At 43.6% G+C, this 17659-nt stretch overlaps 1 protein-coding gene across 35 annotated transcripts in view; it reads left to right on the top strand.

Annotated features, from left to right (window-relative positions):
* FNBP1 (formin binding protein 1) overlaps positions 1-17659 on the top strand; it is a 64255-nt gene that overhangs the window by 10551 nt on the left and 36045 nt on the right. For all 35 annotated transcript variants that reach the window (XM_087944240.1, XM_087944241.1, XM_087944234.1 and 32 more), the window contains exons 2-6: positions 8123-8238; positions 9656-9712; positions 10053-10200; positions 13853-13915; positions 14740-14844. In XM_087944240.1, the coding sequence (XP_087800366.1) occupies positions 8123-8238; positions 9656-9712; positions 10053-10200; positions 13853-13915; positions 14740-14844 (489 nt within the window). The remainder of the gene's footprint in view (positions 1-8122; positions 8239-9655; positions 9713-10052; positions 10201-13852; positions 13916-14739; positions 14845-17659) is intronic.

Here is a 17659-nt window from a genome sequence, read left to right as displayed (position 1 = left end):
GACCTAACTCTTTCAAGGAGGAAGGACTGCAAACACAATGAATTTAATGGATGTGAAGTTCCCGTAAATAATTCATTTGCTTGCCTAAACAACGGCCTTTTTCTTGCTTTCAGTGCCTCGGCGTTCTTTGCAAATATTTTCCCCTTCTTTTTTTTTTTTTTGTTCTTCATCCACTTCTGGGCATTCATGGACATCTGAAGGGGAAGCTTGTTCACTTGAATATTATCTAGAAGTTTTTAAAGTTTCTTTAAGGAAGAAAAAGTGGTTAGGGTGAGCGGTTTTGTTTTTGTCGCTAAGCAAGGAAGTGAATCCCCACCTGATGTTATAATCAGACGTCTGACAGGCTGATTGAAACCATTCCGTTAAAAACACCAATGCAATTACTCCTGAAATTTAACAGATTTAACAGATAATCAGAGTTGGAAGGGACCTTATAGGTCATCTAGTCCAACCCCATGCCCAAGCAGGAGACCCTACACCATTTCTGACAAATGGCAGTCCAGTCTCTTCTTGGAAGTCTCAGGTGATGAAGCTCCCACAACTTCTGAAGGCAACTTCTCTTCCATGGGTTGATTGCTCTCACTGTCAGAAAATTCCTCCTTATTTCCAGGTTGAATCTCTCCTTGATCAGTTTCCTTCCATTGTTCCTTGTCTGGCTTTCAGATGCTTTGCAAAATAGCTTGACCCCTTCCTCCTCTCTGTGACAGCCCCTCAAATATTGGAAGACTGCTATCATGTCTCCCCTGGTCCTTCTCTTCACTATGAACAAGCAGCTCCTGTTTATGTGAGATGAGGATTTTAAAAAAACCTGGGAAGGAGATCTTGAAGACCCGCTGAAACTTTCTTCCGAACCTCCCCAAATCTGGCATAGGGAGTTGTGTTGGCATCTTCTTGGCATTGCCAATTTTGCCCGCTCTGCTTCGGCTGAGTTGGGCCAACTCTTCGGCTGAGTTGGGCCAACTGCGGTGAGATCATTCCGGATTTTAAAACCACAGGACAGCATGTGTTGACCTGCTTTTTTTTTGGGGGGGGCAGCGGCAATCATTGTCAATTTGAACATCCCCCTCCCAAGTCTCTGGAAAAGAAAATTTCCTCTCTCTTTCGATCCTCAATGAAGTGAAGTCTTGGGTAAATTCCATCTCTGATCTTTTGACATGACTCTTGCAAGAGGTTAAGTCTGCTAGATTTTGTGGCCAAGGTAAGGTCCCTGAGAGGACATGGGGCAGATTCAGAAATCTCAGCAGAGGTTGTTTCCATACAGGTAGCCCCTGGCTGAGAACACAGGTAGTTCTTAACTTACAACCATTCGTTTAGTGACTGTCCAAACTCACAACGGCACTGAAAAAAGAATCGTTTTTCACATGGATGGATGGATGGATGGGTAGGTAGGTAGGTGGATAGGCAGGTAGATACACATACACACACACACACATATGATTTTACAATCTTTTTGTCGCAGTTGAAGAGTGAACCCAGGGGCCAGTAAATGAATTCGTTGCTTGTTATGTCACAGTTTTGCTGGAAAAGCAGAGCTCAGTGCCACATTTTGGCAAAATCTGTTTGTAAAACTCGGGCAGCGTCTTTTGAAGGAGTTTCCCTCTAGGTTGGGGCATTCTGTACAGTCTTCAAGGGAAGCCCCAGGTAAAGCACACACCACAGTTGTCTAGTCATGACGTCCTCCTCTGTTGCTCTCAGTCTCAGCCACACTTAGAACCAGGGTTGGCTTCCTCGTTCTGTGCCCTTGGGATCGTAGTTCTAACATGAGACTTCAGGAGCAGCCTTCAAAAGTTGGGTTTCCCCCTCCACCCCCAATGACCCAGATTGAAACGTGGAACTGTTAACGGTGTCGGTAGAATTCGGGTTTTCGTTTCCCCAAACTATCCTGAGAAAAGTTGTTCCTGGGTGAAGCCAACTTTCATTTTTTAAGAGATGTGAAATCGCCCATATCATTCTCATGTTGGTTATGCAGAGTCACAAGGTGCCCTTCTGATTGTGGATCGCCTTAGCGCTCCACAATTGCGTGCTCGTAACTCAGGGCAAGGAAGGATGTGTCTTCGGGTTTCTTTGGGTAATAATAAGCTCAACCTTATTCCCAGCTAAAAAAAATATGTGCACACCTCCACCTCCGCTTCAAGTGCAAATTTCCAACCCCCCCCCCCAAAAGGAGGTGTTAGTGTCTTAGCTAAGTGCAAAAGTGCGCCTCTCGTGATGTGGTGCTTCAGCCCATTTAAGGGTCTGCTTGGGCCACTCAGTTTAAAAATAGAATATTCCTCTGACAAACCTCAGCCTGGACTGTGAAACGCTTCTCATCAAAAAGGGAAGCAATTTTAATTTTCTGGCACCCCTAGGTGTAAAATTATCTATACATTTACTACCAGGGTGGGAAAAAAGAAGCGTCCTTTGCGTTAGGAGAATTAAGTACTGCAACTCGTTTGTGTTATTTGTTGGTAAATTTTTGCTTCCCGTTTTTGGTGGCAAGCGGTTAATTTCAGATCAGCTCTTTTGTGTTCTCTGTCTGAGTCTGTGTTCCAGGAGGAAATAAGGAAGCAAATTTCCCCCCTCCCTACTCAAAAGCAGTGGGAACATTCAGTCACTAAGCGTAAGTTCCTGACTTATAACCATTTGTTTAGTGACAGTTTCAACTTATTAAAAAAAAGAGACTCGGGTCTGTTTTTCACCCAACCGTTGCAATATTCCCAAGGTCACGTGATCAAAATTCAGAGGCTTGGCCACTGGCATGTACTTACGACAGTTGCGGGGGGGCCCTTTTTGCAACCTGCTGACAACTGAAGTCGATTGTTAAGCCAGATGACTTAACAATCAGGTTACTAACAAGTGCGGCGATTTGCTTAACAACAGTGGCAAGAAAGGTCATAAAACGGGGCCCAAGTCACCCGGAAGCTGTCTTGCTCAGTGGTGGGAATTTGGGGTTCAGTTGTTGTCTACTTAAGAATAGAATAGAATTCTTTATTGGCCAAGTGTGATCGGACACACAAGGAATTTCTCTTTGTCTTAACTTTTGTCTTACTTCTACATGTTTGCAACCGGCCTCCAATTATGTACACCCTTCTGCCTGCAGAGCCCTGACTGACAACCCCTGAGGCTGGTGGGCTTGCAGCTTGCACACATCTTCCAAGATTTATTTATTTTATTTATTTATTTATTTGATTTGCCAATTGTTTACAAGATAATAAGTATAAATGTATACATAGTTGTGAATACATGAAATGGTTACATATAAGAAAAATAAAAGAATAAGAGAAACAATAGGACAGGGACGGTAGGCACGTTGGTGCGCTTATGCACGCCCCCTACAGACCTCTTAGGAAAGGGGTGAGGTCAATAGTAGACAGTCTAAGGTTAAAGTTTTTGGGGTTTGGGGAAGAAACTACAGAGTCGGGTAGAGTATTCCAGACATTGACCACTCTATTGCTGAAGTCGTATTTCCTGCAATCAAGTTTGGTGCGGTTTACTTTGAGTTTGTATCTATTGTGTGCTCTTGTGTTGTTATGGTTGAAGCTGAAGTATTCATTGACAGGTAGGACATTGCAATGTATGATTTTGTATACCATGCTTAAGTCAGACCGAAGACGGCGTAATTCAAGGTTTTCTAGTTCTAGGATTTCAAGTCTGGTGGCATAAGGTATTCTACAGCGAGTAGAGGAGTGGAGAACTCTTCTTGTGAAATATTTCTGGACTTTCTCAATTGTGCTAATATCAGATGCTCACAAAAGATGGGAAACTGCGCGGGGGGGGAGAGTGTTGGGGAGAGGGACCCTGGCTTGGAATTGCCTTCTGCTTCCTGTCCTCCACAACGTTGCCACCCTGCAGCTTGGAGCAAACGGCAGGCTGGCAGGGCTCCTTTCCACAAAGCTCGGCTGGCGGAGGGCCTGATTGGTGGAGCAGGCTGGGGGGGGGGGGTGGGCTTCCTCGAATCAAACCACAGTTAGAAATGGAACAGCCTGGCAAGTGATGCTCTATTGGTGGAGAAGACCCAGCCCCCACCCTTCTAGGAATGCTGGCTCTGTTGCTATGGCAGCAGCTGAAAACTGCCCCTTCGGTCTCTTTTACTTGGGTCCTTGCAATTTGCTGGGAAGAAGCTAACCAGACCCGGAACAGCTGCTAGGTGGATTGTGACTTAAATTCCAAATCTTTGGGAGGGGGGGTGTGTGCATTGCTTATTTTACATTCCTCCAATCATCATTCACAGTTGAGAAACAGCCCTGGTTTACCCAGTTCCCACATTGCAGGAATCCACCAGCATCCTGCCTTTCGGTTCGGCGCGGTTTGATATTTCGCGTTTAAGGCTTAGTCGGTTGCATGGCCACATCTGTTTGAGGCTAATTGGAGAAATCGGGGTTGTATTTCATGGCAAGTATGGTTATGGGGTGGGAGATACATCCCATGGCGTGGTGTTTTGGATTTTGGGAATGGTGGTGGTGGGGGCTTGGACAGGGTGGGGCCGGAGGGTGGGAAGGTATTAAACTTCACAGAATTGTTTCGTTCAATTCAGATTCTGGCTGTATGAAAAAAGTTTTAAAAGCTGCCGTCCAGAAACGGCCGTTTTGCAACTTGACTTCAAGCCACTGGTGTTTGAACGGGTCTGGATGTATTAGAATCGTAGAATGATATGATTCAGGCGGGATCCTAAGAGTCATCTATCCCAACCCTCAGCAATGTGTAGAGAAGCGAGTTAAGCCTTTTGTGAAAGGGGGCTTCCCAATCTCTATCCCCAAATCTGCAAAGATGGAGAGCCCATCAAAAAGAAGGAATGAAGGAGGGAAGGAAAAAGGAAAGGAAAGGAAAGGAAAGGAAAGGAAAGGAAAGGAAAGGAAAGGAAGGAAGGAAAAGGAAAAGGAAAAGGAAGGAAGGAGGAAGGGGAGGAAGGAAGGGAAGGGAGGGAGGGAGGGAGGGAGGGAGGGAGGGAGGAGGAGGAAGGAAGGAAGGAAGGAAGGAAAGAAGGAAAGAAGGAAAGAAGGAAGGAAGGAGAAATAGAAACATGACAGAAAGGAAAAGGATAAAAGTAACTAAAAATAAAACAAATAGAAATAGAAAGATGAGGGAAGGAAGTAATAAGAAGAAGGGAAGGGGAGACGGAAGGAGAAAGAAAGATGAGTGAAAGAAGGAAGGAATAAGAAGAAGGGAAGAAGGAAGGAGAAAAAGGTGAGCAAAGGAAGGAAAGAAAGAAAAATAAGAGAAGGAATGGAGCAAGAAAAGTTAAAAGAAGAGATGAAAAGAAGAAGAAAAAGATGAGGAAGGAAGGAAGGAAGAAATAGAAACACGAGAGAAAGGAAGAAGGCACAAAATTAAACTCAGCTTTGATGTCTTCGACTCAGAGCTGCGGGTTATGGTATAAAAATTCTGACTTCTTTCGATGCATTTCTATGCTCCCTACTGCAGAATGATGCAGGTGAGTGACAAAGAGGAAAACTCTGTAAAAAAAAAAAACATCCCTGGATCTTTCTTTCCGGTAATAAATTTCTTCCTCTGAACTCTAGGGTTGATATAGAAGAGCCCACCTTTTAACAGAGATAATTATATTTGTCTCTTTTTAAGACTTAAAGTTGCTCATTTCCAAAGGCCTTTTCTAGCTTCATGAAGAACATTTTGGGAGCTTATGCAAGATTAACGAGGTGGCTCTTGTGTCTGGCTGATTAGCACTTTGCTCATCGCCCTGTCTGTGACTTGACAAAATGCAGAATATCCAAAATATCAAAGCCAATTTTCTTGCCCTCCTCTTGCTCATCATCTAGTTTTGAACTTTTGACCCTGACAGCGGAAAGTTGAAATGTCCATTTAGGACTGGGTAGGTTAACATGGCTTCCAAATTCTTTTCTTCAAATCTTCTGTTGGAAAATGACCATTTCTGGTGCTTCTCTAGTTATCCCAAAAAGAGTTTGAAGGGTTCTGGGGAAATCTAGAAAGAGAGACAGTTTGGTCAAGTGGAGGGGGCACCAGAAGAAACCAGGAGAAGGTGAGTTCTAGTCCTGTCTTAAGGCATCAAAGCCGGCTAGGTGACTTCGAGTGAATCACCAGGAGACTGGGAGTTCTAGCCCCACTTTAGGCATAAAAGCGAGATGGATAACTGAGTATTCAGCAGGAGATGGTGAGTTCTAGTTGTATCTTGGGCATGAAAGCCAGCTGGGTGACTTTGGGCCAATCACCAGGAGACTGGGAAATCTAGTACCGCCTTAGCCATGAAAGCTGGTTGGGTAACCTTGCGCCAGGAGACTGAGAGTTCTGGTCCTGTCTTAGGCATGAAAGCCAGCTGGGTGACTTTGGGCCAATCACCAGGAGATGGTGAATTCTAGTCACAACTTTAGGCATGAAAGCCAGCTGGGTGACTTTGGGCTCTTGATTGCAATCATAAGTTGAGGTTCAGCTGTATTGTAGCTTTATTAAATCAGCAAAATTTGCACAATTTCAAGAAGAGAGGTGTCATCAGATAACGACCTTTATAAAGACAATGCATGTAATTTGTATTTTTAAAAAATAAATAAATAATCTTTTTTTTTTTTTAAACTCTGTAGCGGACTTTCCTGTGGGGAACATATTCTACTTAATTCCTTTTTTTTCTCCTCCATTTTCTGTCTAACACCTCCTTACTTAAACAGAAACTTAGTAACCAAAAGGAAAAAAAATCACTCAAATTAACTTTAAAGTTGTAACTGTTCCAGCTCCTTGCAAGAAAGTTTATTTTTTAAAATCTTAAAACTTTGTTTCCAGGGTTGTATATTTGTAAACAGGAACTAGCTTTACTTCTTCTTTTGGTCCCATTGTGCTGGTTTGACATCTTGTTTTCTTTGAAAATTGATTGGTTTTGCTTAGTTAGTTAGTTTTGTATTATAAGTAAATAACACTGTTTTTATCTTCAGTAGAAGCCAAAACAGCACAGAAAAATTTTAAAAATGAATTTGGAATACACCGAATGAAGAACAATAACCAAACAGAGTTCAAACTGGGGTGCTGAAAAACGTCTTTTATATTTTTTAAAGAAAGCTAAGGCTGCCTTATTTAGGAATTAGTTAACTTTTAATTAACTTCATTTGGTCGGCGCAATTAACTTACACCAACCAAATGAAGTTAATTTAAAAAAATCTCTTGAGTTCTTCAAGGTAGAGAGATTCTGTAGCAAATCTTAATCTAAAATTTAGGTCAGGCAAGCAAAGATCACCCATAAAATCCCTTTCCTGCATCTTTCTTAGCAACACCTGGAAATATAATAATTATTATAATAATAAAAAAAATACAAATCTGCAGATCGTAATAGGATGACTCTGGCAAAAGAAAGCAAAGTTATTATCATTACCAATTAGTAATAAGCACCTTGGGTAACCTAGCTAGGGTGACCTAGAACTCACCGTCTCCTGATGATTGGCTCAAAATCACCCAGTCGACTTTCATGCCTAAGGCGGGACTAGAACTCACTGTCACCTGGTGATTGGTCTCAAATCACCCAGCCAGTTTTTGTGCCTACGGCAAAACTAGAACTCATGGTCTCCTGGTGATTTGCCCAAAGCCACCCAGCCAGCTTTCATGCTTAAGGTAGGACTAGAACTCCCAGTCTATAACCTAGAGAAATATTCCACTAGAACCAATATTTAAGTACCGAATAGCCATAGCTTTCTGCTTAATTAACATAATTAACATGGGGTTAGGGGCCAATTAGTGTTATGTAAAGCAGATTTTGCCTGCAAATTCACATAGATATTTTTCCTGGCATTTGAGTGACAATAAGTTTTTCTTCAGAGTTGCCCATTTCTTGACAACATCGGCCTGATTACTGGGGACAAATTGGTGAGCCAAAAGGTTATGCCTCTCAGCTGCTGCTGTTTTATTCCTTTGTAATGAACATGACAAAGGTGAGACCTAACCACAGAAGCTTTTCCTTCCAAATTACTCATCGTTTAAGGTCTGATAACTTCACGAGAAGAAGACTTTTTTTAAAAAAATAAAAAAATGTTTCTTTGAAAAGGATGAATAGCGTGATTAATCTTCCTTCAGGCTTGTTCCGAGTGGCCAATTAAATATTTCTCTGTCTCTTTTTTTCCTGAGCGGTTGGGGGGGGACTAGAAGACCTCAAAGGTCCCTTCCAACTTTGTCATTCTGTCTTCCTCTGCAGGATCAATTTGACACCCTCGAAAAACACACCCAGTGGGGTATCGACATTCTGGAAAAATATATCAAATTCGTCAAAGACCGGACTGAAATTGAGATCAATTATGCAAAGCAGCTTAGGTGAGTCCGAAGTGCGTAATCCTTGTAGAACTACCTGTATGGCTAAGTAAGTTTTGAACCATGTTTAATGGCAGAGATTTGTGGATTTAAAGCAACCTAAACTGGGCAAAGCTTGTTTTAATTTTTTGGTTAACCATTTCTGAGTTTCAGATTTAGGATTTACTGGACAAAACATGGTTTTTTTCTAGATATTTTGGCCCCCAGCAATCCTTAAAATTCAAAGAACCTTCTGCGGGCTGATTATTTTCTATCCAAAATCCTGTTTATAAGATTTGGGAGTTATTTTATCAATGGTTAGACAATAAAACATGGTAATGAAATATGTAGATTTTTAGAATATAAAGAATATATAAAGATGTATTATTTTTAGCATAATCATAATATAATTATAGGATAGATTTGGGGTGATAATATGAATTGTCATAAAATAAATCAATTAAAATATGGATTATCTTGCAAAACATGAATGAATGATAGCATAGTCAAATGATTGAGTAATAATGATATCAATGTATTTAGGAATATTTGATAGATAATATGAGAACATATACAAGGAATTGTAAGTGATGACTATGAAGTGGATGCACAAAACAATTTGTAAACCAACCGACACACTGTATGTACATATGTGGAAGATGGCTTGATGTTTTTATGTTGTGTTTGTTTGTTTGTCTAAAAATAATAATAAAACTTTTTCAAAAAAACAAAAACAAAATCCTGTTTGTTTATTTGCCCTTCAACTTATCCTGTCTCCTGCAAGTAACTCCTGAATGGGAACGGAGAAGAAATTTTGCTTCATTAGTTTTGTCATTTGTTTTATGCATTTTATCCCCAACCTGACCCATTCCACTTTCATCATAGTTTATGGCCGATACAGAAATAAGACTTAACTTCAGGCCTGGGTGTCTGATTGAAGTCTCCCCTTGTAAAATGTTTCATCGTTAGGACACATTGATTGCCTCATTGGTGAATCAACTTCACCCAAGTTCCAAATTTAGCAGGCTGCACTCTCGGAGAGAAATCCATTTCTCTTTATTTTTGGGAACAATATGAAGTTATCCCTTGAAAAAGACCAAGAAGGTGTTTCCGAGAGGCTGGGTAGAGAAATTAATCTTGGTTTTCAGTTGCTTCTACCCATCAATTCAAGGACTTCAGGCTGTCCTTGTCTTCACGTTCGTGCTTGAGCCCAGAATATTTTTTTTGGAAGTTTGCAATGGCTTGTTTTGTGTTTGCAAAATGGCTTTGCTTTCCTACGAGGGGGTCGTGAGAATTAAGTCTTATCTGAAACGGACGCAAACCAACCCAAACAAATGATCTTCCGCTTAAAGAAGAAAAAAAGCTTGCTAAACTATTTATCGGCATTTATTTATTTAGTTAATCCTTCTCTCTCTCTCTCTCTTTCTGGTTTTATTTTTAGGAACCTCGCCAAGAAATACCAGCCCAAAAAGAACTCCAAAGAAGAGGATGAATACACGTAGGTTTTCAGCCCAGGGAAATGAGAAAGTCATTTGCTAATCTTGTCTTCATAATACAGATAGTCCTTGAGTTATGGCTGTTTTGTTCAGCGGCAGTGCTGAAGGAAGGTCCTCGGAGCTTGATAAGACTTTCTGATTCTGGTAATGAAGGAAAATGTTTGGGAAGCCCTGTCATTTCACAGGGGTCAAGGGGTTGGGCAAGAAGACCACTGAAGTTCCTCCTAGTTTTATGATTCTCTATGTTCTACATGCTGCCTAGGAATAATGGAATGGGTCCAACATATCAAAAAGGAATATGATGTTTTTTTTAAAAAGTGTTTTTATTTTGGCTCCTTTTAGGTATTCATCATGTCAAGCTTTCCTGGCAACTTTGAACGAAATGAACGATTACGCCGGTCAACACGAGGTCATTTCAGAGAACATGACCTCCCAAATCACCACCGAGTTAGCCCGTTATGTACAAGAACTCAAGCAGGAAAGAAAATCGGTAAGGACGTTTCTCCGTTAAAACTTTCTGATTTCTTTGCAATGGATTGAATGGACTGAATGTAGCAGAAACCCAGGGCAGCTGTTGAAAAGCTGAAATACTAATTTAATCAATTTAAATGCCACCCGACTCTGGGAATCTAACCATCACGTTTCAATGTTATAAATTTTGTTTGATGAGAGGTTGAAACAGGAAGGGAAGGAGGGAGGGAAGGAAGGAAGGCAAAATCAAGGATGGATGGATAAATGGAATGGAGGGAGGGAGGGAAGGAAGGATGGAAGGAAGGAAGGAAGGATGGATGGTAGGTAGGTAGGAAGGAAGGAAGGAAGGAAGGAAGGAAAGGAAAGGGAGGAGGGGAAGGAAGGGAGGAAGGAAGGAAGGAAGGAGATTAAGGAAGGAAGGAAGGAAGGAAGGAAGGAAGGAAGGAAGGAAGGAAGGAAGGAAGGAGGACTCTATGGGCTAGTAACTTGACATACAAGCATGCAGGGCTCCTCATGGCTGCACAGTCATTTTATTTCTTGACAAGACCATCTAAACATCTCCTGAGCCAGCAAACGAAGAAAAGCAGGTGGTTCCTCTTGGGACTTTTTAATTCCCAGTTGGATGTTTCTGCAAACATCAGCGTCCTGTTGTTTCCTTGGCACAAAATATAAATAATGCATCGGTTGTTGCCCGCCGAGGCCTCACCGTTAGGGCTCCAATTGTCGGTGTGATTTCCTCCGAAGGATGCAGAGAAACAAATGAATGTTTTGAAGACTGGCAAGGAGCAAAGGCTGGTTTGCAAACGTGCAATTAACTTTGGCTGGAAAAGGGAATGCTGACATCTTGGTTATAATCTGAATTGATATGTCGGGCGGCTTATGCAGGGCAGGAAAAGCCAGGGGGGAGGGAGAGGGAGAGGAGAGAGAGAGAGAGAGAGAGAGAGAGAGAGAGATCATTAAAAATCCAAGTTTGATTTGTTTGGAGGTTTTTCTGCTTTGCCAGGACAAAAAAACAACAAACTCTTTTTTTCCCCTCGTTTTTGAGGCCCCCAAAAATGCAGCCGTCTTGAGTTTGCACAGACACGTGGGTGGGTAAGTGGGCAATTTTCACACTGCCCCAGGGCTGGGTTGTTGTTTTAAATCTCAGCCAAAAATTAGCCGGAGATCTCTGACATTTCAGCAGCTGAAGTCTCAGTGTTGACGTAGATAAAGCGGAAATAAATCGGTCTGCCTCCATGCTAACAAAAGGCATTGAAAAGAAAAGGGAGCAGAGATTTTACCATGCTCAGTGGTTCCCTCTGCCTGTGCGTCATCCTTTCCCATCACTATGGGTAATCCTTGGTTTACGACCGGTCGACCGTTCCAAGTAATGACAGACCTTCAAAAGAGATTTGGGACTCAGATGACCTGGCGAATGCAAATTGAATTGGTAGTCCACAGCTTATGGCTTCCACAATTTCCATTGCTTAGCCAAGGCGGCCGTTAAGTGAGCCGCGCCTGACTTGGCATCTTTTCATTAAGTGAATCACATGGTTGTTAAGCGAATCTAGCTTTCCCAGTTGACTTTGCTTAGTGGAAGCTGGCTGGGAAGGTCACGTGAGACCCCAGGATTCAGCAGCCAGTTGCTAAAACGCCCAGATTTTGATGACATGACTGTGACGGGGATATTGTGGTGGTCGTAGGCATGAGGACTGGCCATCGGTCACTTCTTCCAGTGCCGGGGTGATGCCGAACAGTCACAACATGAATGGGGATCGCGTGAGCCCATTGCAACCGTCATCAATGCACGCTGAATTTTGATCACGTGACTGTGGGGATATTGTGACGGTCGTAGGTACGGGGACTGGCCATCGGTCATTTTTTTTAGTGAACAGTGGTTGTAATTCGAGGACTCATTGTAGGATAACAAGCCCTGGTGGTGCAGGAAAAAAACCAAGAACTTGGAATAACTGCTAGGATCTCTTGCCATAACGTTGTCCGTGATTGGATTCTTCTTTGCTTGTGTTGTGAGTGTGAAGGGTGTCGGTTGTGCCTCTGGGTTGAGTTGCTGCCCCCTCTGAAGAGCTAGCAACCACAAGAAGCATCTCCTCTGTGCGGCTACTTGGCTGGTAGAACCTTGTGGTCAAAGCTGTTTGTCACATCGCCAACATCTCCTGATGCTTTGTGAGGAGCACCTGATGGTTTGGAGAAGGGACGGCCTCCTTTGATGATGGCCCTGGAGTCTTTCTCCCCGGCCTTCAGAAAGCAACTTCCTTCACCCTTCACCGAAGGGTGTTCCTTCTCTGGCCGGGTGCCCAGGAGATCCATTAAGCCTTGATGACTCTCTGGTGTTCCTCGTTCTGTGGCGTGAAGGACGTTGCTCTCAAAATAGAACGGCCGACTATGTGGTTGACTGAAGGGGAAACATTAATGGATAGGGTAGAGCAGGGGTCCCCAACCGCCGGTCCGCGGACCGGTACCGGGCCGCGGAACAAGCCTTACCGGGCCGCTGGTTGCTGGGCGCCGCCATCTTTTTGGTAAAAGCGCTTCTGGTGAGCTTTTCCGGGTAGAAAGCTCACCGGAAGCGCTGTTTCGTCATAAAAAGATGGCGGCGCCAGCACTCGATGAGCTTTTCCGGGTAGAAAGCCATTTCTACCGAAAAAGCTCACGGAAGCGCTGGCGCCGCCATCTTTTTGACGAAACAGCGCTCGTGACGTCACCGAAGCGCCTTTTCGTCATAAAAGATGGCGGCGCCCAGTTGACGCCGCACCGGGCCGCGGCGCCCAGCTGATGCCGGAACCGGGCCGCGGCGTCGAAAAGGTTGGGGATCCCTGGGGTAGAGGACTTTCGCTCAGTGTAGCTGGAGAAGACGGGAGGTCTGGTCAGATTCAAGGGGGCAGGTCTAGGGTCAGGCCTTCACGGTAGGACAGGTCAAGAGATAGATCTTACAAGGATCCAAGACTGTTGTAGGAAATAATCATCCCATCTTCAACCTTTTTCCAAGGAGGGCAACGTCAAGGTGGAGCTATTCTCAATCCCTGTTGTGGCCCGCCAGTGGCCAGAGGAGGTGGCAGCAGACTCGGATAGTTGGGGAGGTTGGGGAGGGACATGGGCCAGTCCTGGAGTCTGGGGAAGGCTCGGACGAGGGCTCTGTGTCAGAGGCAGAGATGGGGCCAGGGCCATCTGACAGTTATCAGCTGCCTTCGGAGTCGGAGATCAGTGGGGAAGAAGAACAGCTGGAGCCTGTTCCCAGTGTGCGCATGCACAGAGCTGCCAGGAGAAGGGAACAGTTAAGGAACAAGGGTTGACTTGGGAGTAAAGGCACAGGTGGACAGTGAATGGCCCCTCCCATAGGGAATAAAGAGGAGGGAAAGGGGAGTGGGGTTTTGCAGGAGACAATTAGTTCAATTTATTAGGGTGAAGATCTGTTCCTGACTTCTTGCCAAGTTATTGCTGCTATAGCATGGCATTTGGAAGATGTCGGCCTAGCAACTCTCCAAGCCTGATAAAGGTCTGTAGTTGTGAAATCTGAGTCGCTTTTTTCAGTGCTCTTGTAACTTTGAACGGTCGTTAAAATGTTTGTAAATTGTAAAAGACCCACAATCATAAAAAGGGCATTCAATTTGTCTCTTTTGACCCAGTCAGCCTGTATTTTTTTTCTTTAATAAGACTTTGTGAATTCTTCCTTCCAGCATTTTCATGACGGACGGAAAGCGCAGCAATATATAGAAACTTGTTGGAAACAGCTGGAATCGGTAAGTGTGAGGGACTCCGTCCTATGTTACGTTTGACGGTTCTAGGTTGTTCGTAAAAGTCTATCTGCTAACTAAAGGATGTTGGCTTGTTCCACCCACCAATGACTTCCAGAGTAAAGGTCATCCTCATTTAGGGATCTCAATTGGGACCCACAACTCAGTCATTAAGCAAAGCGGTTGCTAAATGAGACCATGAGGGTGTTTACGGGTCTGATTTCCACTTTCCATGGCTTCACTGACCGGAGAAGGTTGTAATTATGATCTGTTTTATTGATTGATTAAACTTTTTTTTTTTAATTGTATGTTGCCCATCTCCCCTAAAAGAGGATTCCGGGTGACTTATTACAGATTATAAAGAGACAAATAGGGAAATAATAAAAATATTAAAACTACGCGGATCGAAACATTAAAACAATTTCTGGTGGCAAGCTGTTCCACTGGTTATGTGTTTCTCTTTAATTCCAGGTTGCTTCTCTCCTTGATTAGTTTCCATCCCTTGTTTCTTGTCCTGTCTTCAGGGGCTTTGGAAAATAAGTTGACCCCTTCTTCTTTAGGGAAGCCCCTTAAATACTGGAAGACTGTCCCCCTTAGTCCTTCTTTTCACTAGGCTAGACAAACCCAATTCCTGCAAGCCTTCTTCATATGTTTTTGTCTCCAAGCCCTTAATCATTGATGCAGTCCGAGACCCCAAATGCTCTCTCTCTCTCTCTGTCTTTTTTTTAAAAATCAAAATAAAATGCCCAAGCAGGCAATTAACTTCGAAGAATGATCTAGCCATGCCAGGTTCTTTAGGACTTGGCTAACTCTCTGCCTTCCCTCGTCAGAGTAAACGGCGATTTGAACGGGATTGCAAAGAGGCAGACCGAGCGCAACAATACTTTGAGAAGATGGACGCGGACATCAACGTCACAAAAGCAGATGTCGAAAAGGTAAGAAGGTTTGGGTGTGTGTGTGTGTGTGTGTGTGTGTGTGAGAGAGAGAGAGAGAGAGAGAGAGAGAGAGAGAGAGAGAGAAGAGACGCACAAGAGAGAGAGAAACTTGTTTTCTTCTATTTTAATCACAGAATAACAGATTCGGAAGGGACCTTGGAGGTCATCTAGTCCAACCCCTTGCTTAAGTAGGAGACTGTATACAATACCATTCCAGACACGTGGGCGTCCAATCTCTTATTGAAAACCCTCTTTGGGCCGCGATCCTTTTGCAGCTCACAATTACTGCTTGTTAAACGGTTGCAATCGGGACCAGATTTTCCACTGTTGTAGTGGTTAAGTCAGCCGTGCCCCATTTTACGACTTTTTTTTTTTTTTTTTTGCTTAAGGGAATCACACGGTCGTTGAGCGAATCTGTCTGTCTCCCACCCATTGATTTTGCTTGTTGAAAGCCTGGTGGGGCCGTCCCTTGTCTTGGCACCCGTCAAATCGGGGATTTCTGGGGGTTCGACGCCACGCCGTCCGTGCCTGGTGTTGCAGATGACGCGTCGCTGGCCCGAGAGAATGGTGTGTGTGTATGTGCGTATTTGTGAAGTGTGTTAATTCTTAAGTCCCTTTTCTTTGCCTGGCTGGGGACATGTGATGCGAAGCTTACATAATTGTGGTGCAGAATAGCACATTGTTTATCCACAGGGCTCCTGCTGTTGTGGTTACTTCTGATTCTCTCTCTCTCCCTCTCTCTCTCAGTTTTATTTCTCTCTCTTCTCTTCCTCTTTTCTCTCTCTCTTCTCTTTCTGTCTTGCTCTTTTCTCTTTCTCTTTCTATCTCTCTCTTCTCTTTCTCTTCTCTTTTTATCTCTTCCCTTTCTTCTTTCTTTCTTTCTTTCTTTCTTTCTTTCTTTCTTTCTTTCTTTCTTTCTTTCTTTCTTTCTTTCTTTCTTTCTTTCTTTCTTTCTTTCTCTTTCTTTCTTTTCTATCTCTTCCCTTTCTCTCTCTCCTCTTTCTCTTTCTTTCTCTCTCTCTGTCTCCTCTTTCTATCTCTTCCCTTTCTCTTTCTCTCTCCTCTTTTTCTCTTTCTCTCTCTCCCTTCTCTTTCTCTTGTTCTACTCCCTTCTTTCTCTTCTTTCTCTTTCTATCTCTCTCTCTCTTTCTCTCTCTCTATCTCTCCTCTTTTATTTCTTCCCTTTCTCTCTCTCCTCTTCCTCTTTCTGTCTTTCTCTCTCTCCTCCTCTTTCTATCTCTTCCCTTTCTCTCTCTCTCTCCTCTTTCTATCTCTTCCCTTTCTCTTTCTCTCTCCTTTTTTTCTCTTTCTCTCTCTCTCTCCTTCTCTTTCTCTTGTTCTTCTCCCTTCTCTCTCTCTCTCAGTAGCTTAGTATTAACTTGGCCTTCCCAGGATGATGCAACCAAGTTGTTTTCAACCTCTCTCTTTTGTTACCAGCCCCTGGTTTTCTGGCTTTCCCTCGGCTTGGCTGCCTCCTTCCTGTGGCACGAGATTTCCCAGTCTCTGGAGGCATCTCCCTTGGTTTCGCGTTGAGTTGCAGAAAGCTAAAACAAAAGTTGTAGAAAGCAAAATAAGTTGTATTTCGGTGAGCTAGCCAGGTTAGGACAAGTTTGTTTGGCCAAGTTTGATGGGCCGACCTTGTTTTCAGCAATCGGATCTCACCATCGCTTTCTGTTGCTAAGCAAGCCAGTTGTTAAGTGAGTCGCAGCCAATTTTACAACCTTCTCTTTTTCTGGCCATGGTTGTTAAGTGAATTTGCTGCAGTTATATAGTGAGTCACGCTCTTGTGAAGCAGACCCAGCTTCGGAGAAGCAAAATCAACGGTCGCAAGTGTGAAAAACTAAGCCACGACTCACTTTTTTTTCTGTGGCGTTGCAACTTCGAACGACCTGTCGTACGTTGAGGGCTTCCCTAGAGGAAGGGTCTGGAGATTTTGTGGTCGATTTATTTTATAACATAATTCTTTCCAGTTCCCCTCTCGGCATTTTTGCCTTTTTTCCCAACCTGGGCAGGAAGACTGAAGACTTTTGGCCGAGTTGAAAAAAAAATAAAAAAATTGTGACGGTCTTGAAAAGTGAGCAGGCTCGGTTTTTTTAGCTCCAGCTTCGGTTCTTTTACCATTTTGGGGAAACTCACAGCAGCGAAGGGGAAAGAGGCTCCCTCCCATCTGCCGTTTCTCCTTTGGCTGGCTGAGAAACAGAGGAATTGGGCAGGTCTATTTTGACTGAACAGTAAAGCCCCTTTTGCGATCTGACGAGCAAAGCCCATGAAAAACCAGATTCACTTAACCCACCGTTTTCCTGATTTAACGGCCGCAGTCATCCACTTAACAACCGTGGCGAGAAAAGCCGTAAAACGGGGGGCAAAGTTCACTTCAGAAATATCTCCCTTAAGCAGCGTGAATGTTGGGCTCCCGGGTGGTTTTCCGAGTTAGAGGGCTGGGTATTGGCAGCTTGTGTGAATTGAAGGTTAGCACATCTGGGGCAGTGGGCTAGGATTTCGGGGTAGGATCTGAGGTCACAGCTCTGGTTAGAGCCTCATTAGGGTTTTCTTTGGTGCTTGTTTCTTCTTCGCTCATTAGCCGTGGGAGATAATTGGGCTGGATTCCATCCCTATTATAATATTTGGCTGAGGCTGGTTGAGGAAAGGCTGCATTTTGATGCTTGCGTTGAACTCGCTGGTGGTTGGGAAATATTTTTCCTTTCTAAGCAGTGCAAGGGAGAGTTTCTTCGTTTTCTTCTTCCCCTTCTGCTGTTTGTTTACCTCTTCCTTCTTCTTCTTTCTCCTTCTCCCTCCTCCTAGTCCTTCTCCTTTG

The sequence above is a fragment of the Notechis scutatus genome, chromosome 15 (genome assembly GCF_049901735.1).
Source record: "Notechis scutatus isolate UNSWTSFEM ecotype Mainland chromosome 15, rNotScu1.2, whole genome shotgun sequence".
NCBI lineage: Eukaryota > Metazoa > Chordata > Lepidosauria > Squamata > Elapidae > Notechis > Notechis scutatus.
The sequence above is the reverse complement of the archived record's forward strand: the minus strand, read 5'-3'. Positions and strand labels throughout refer to the sequence as shown.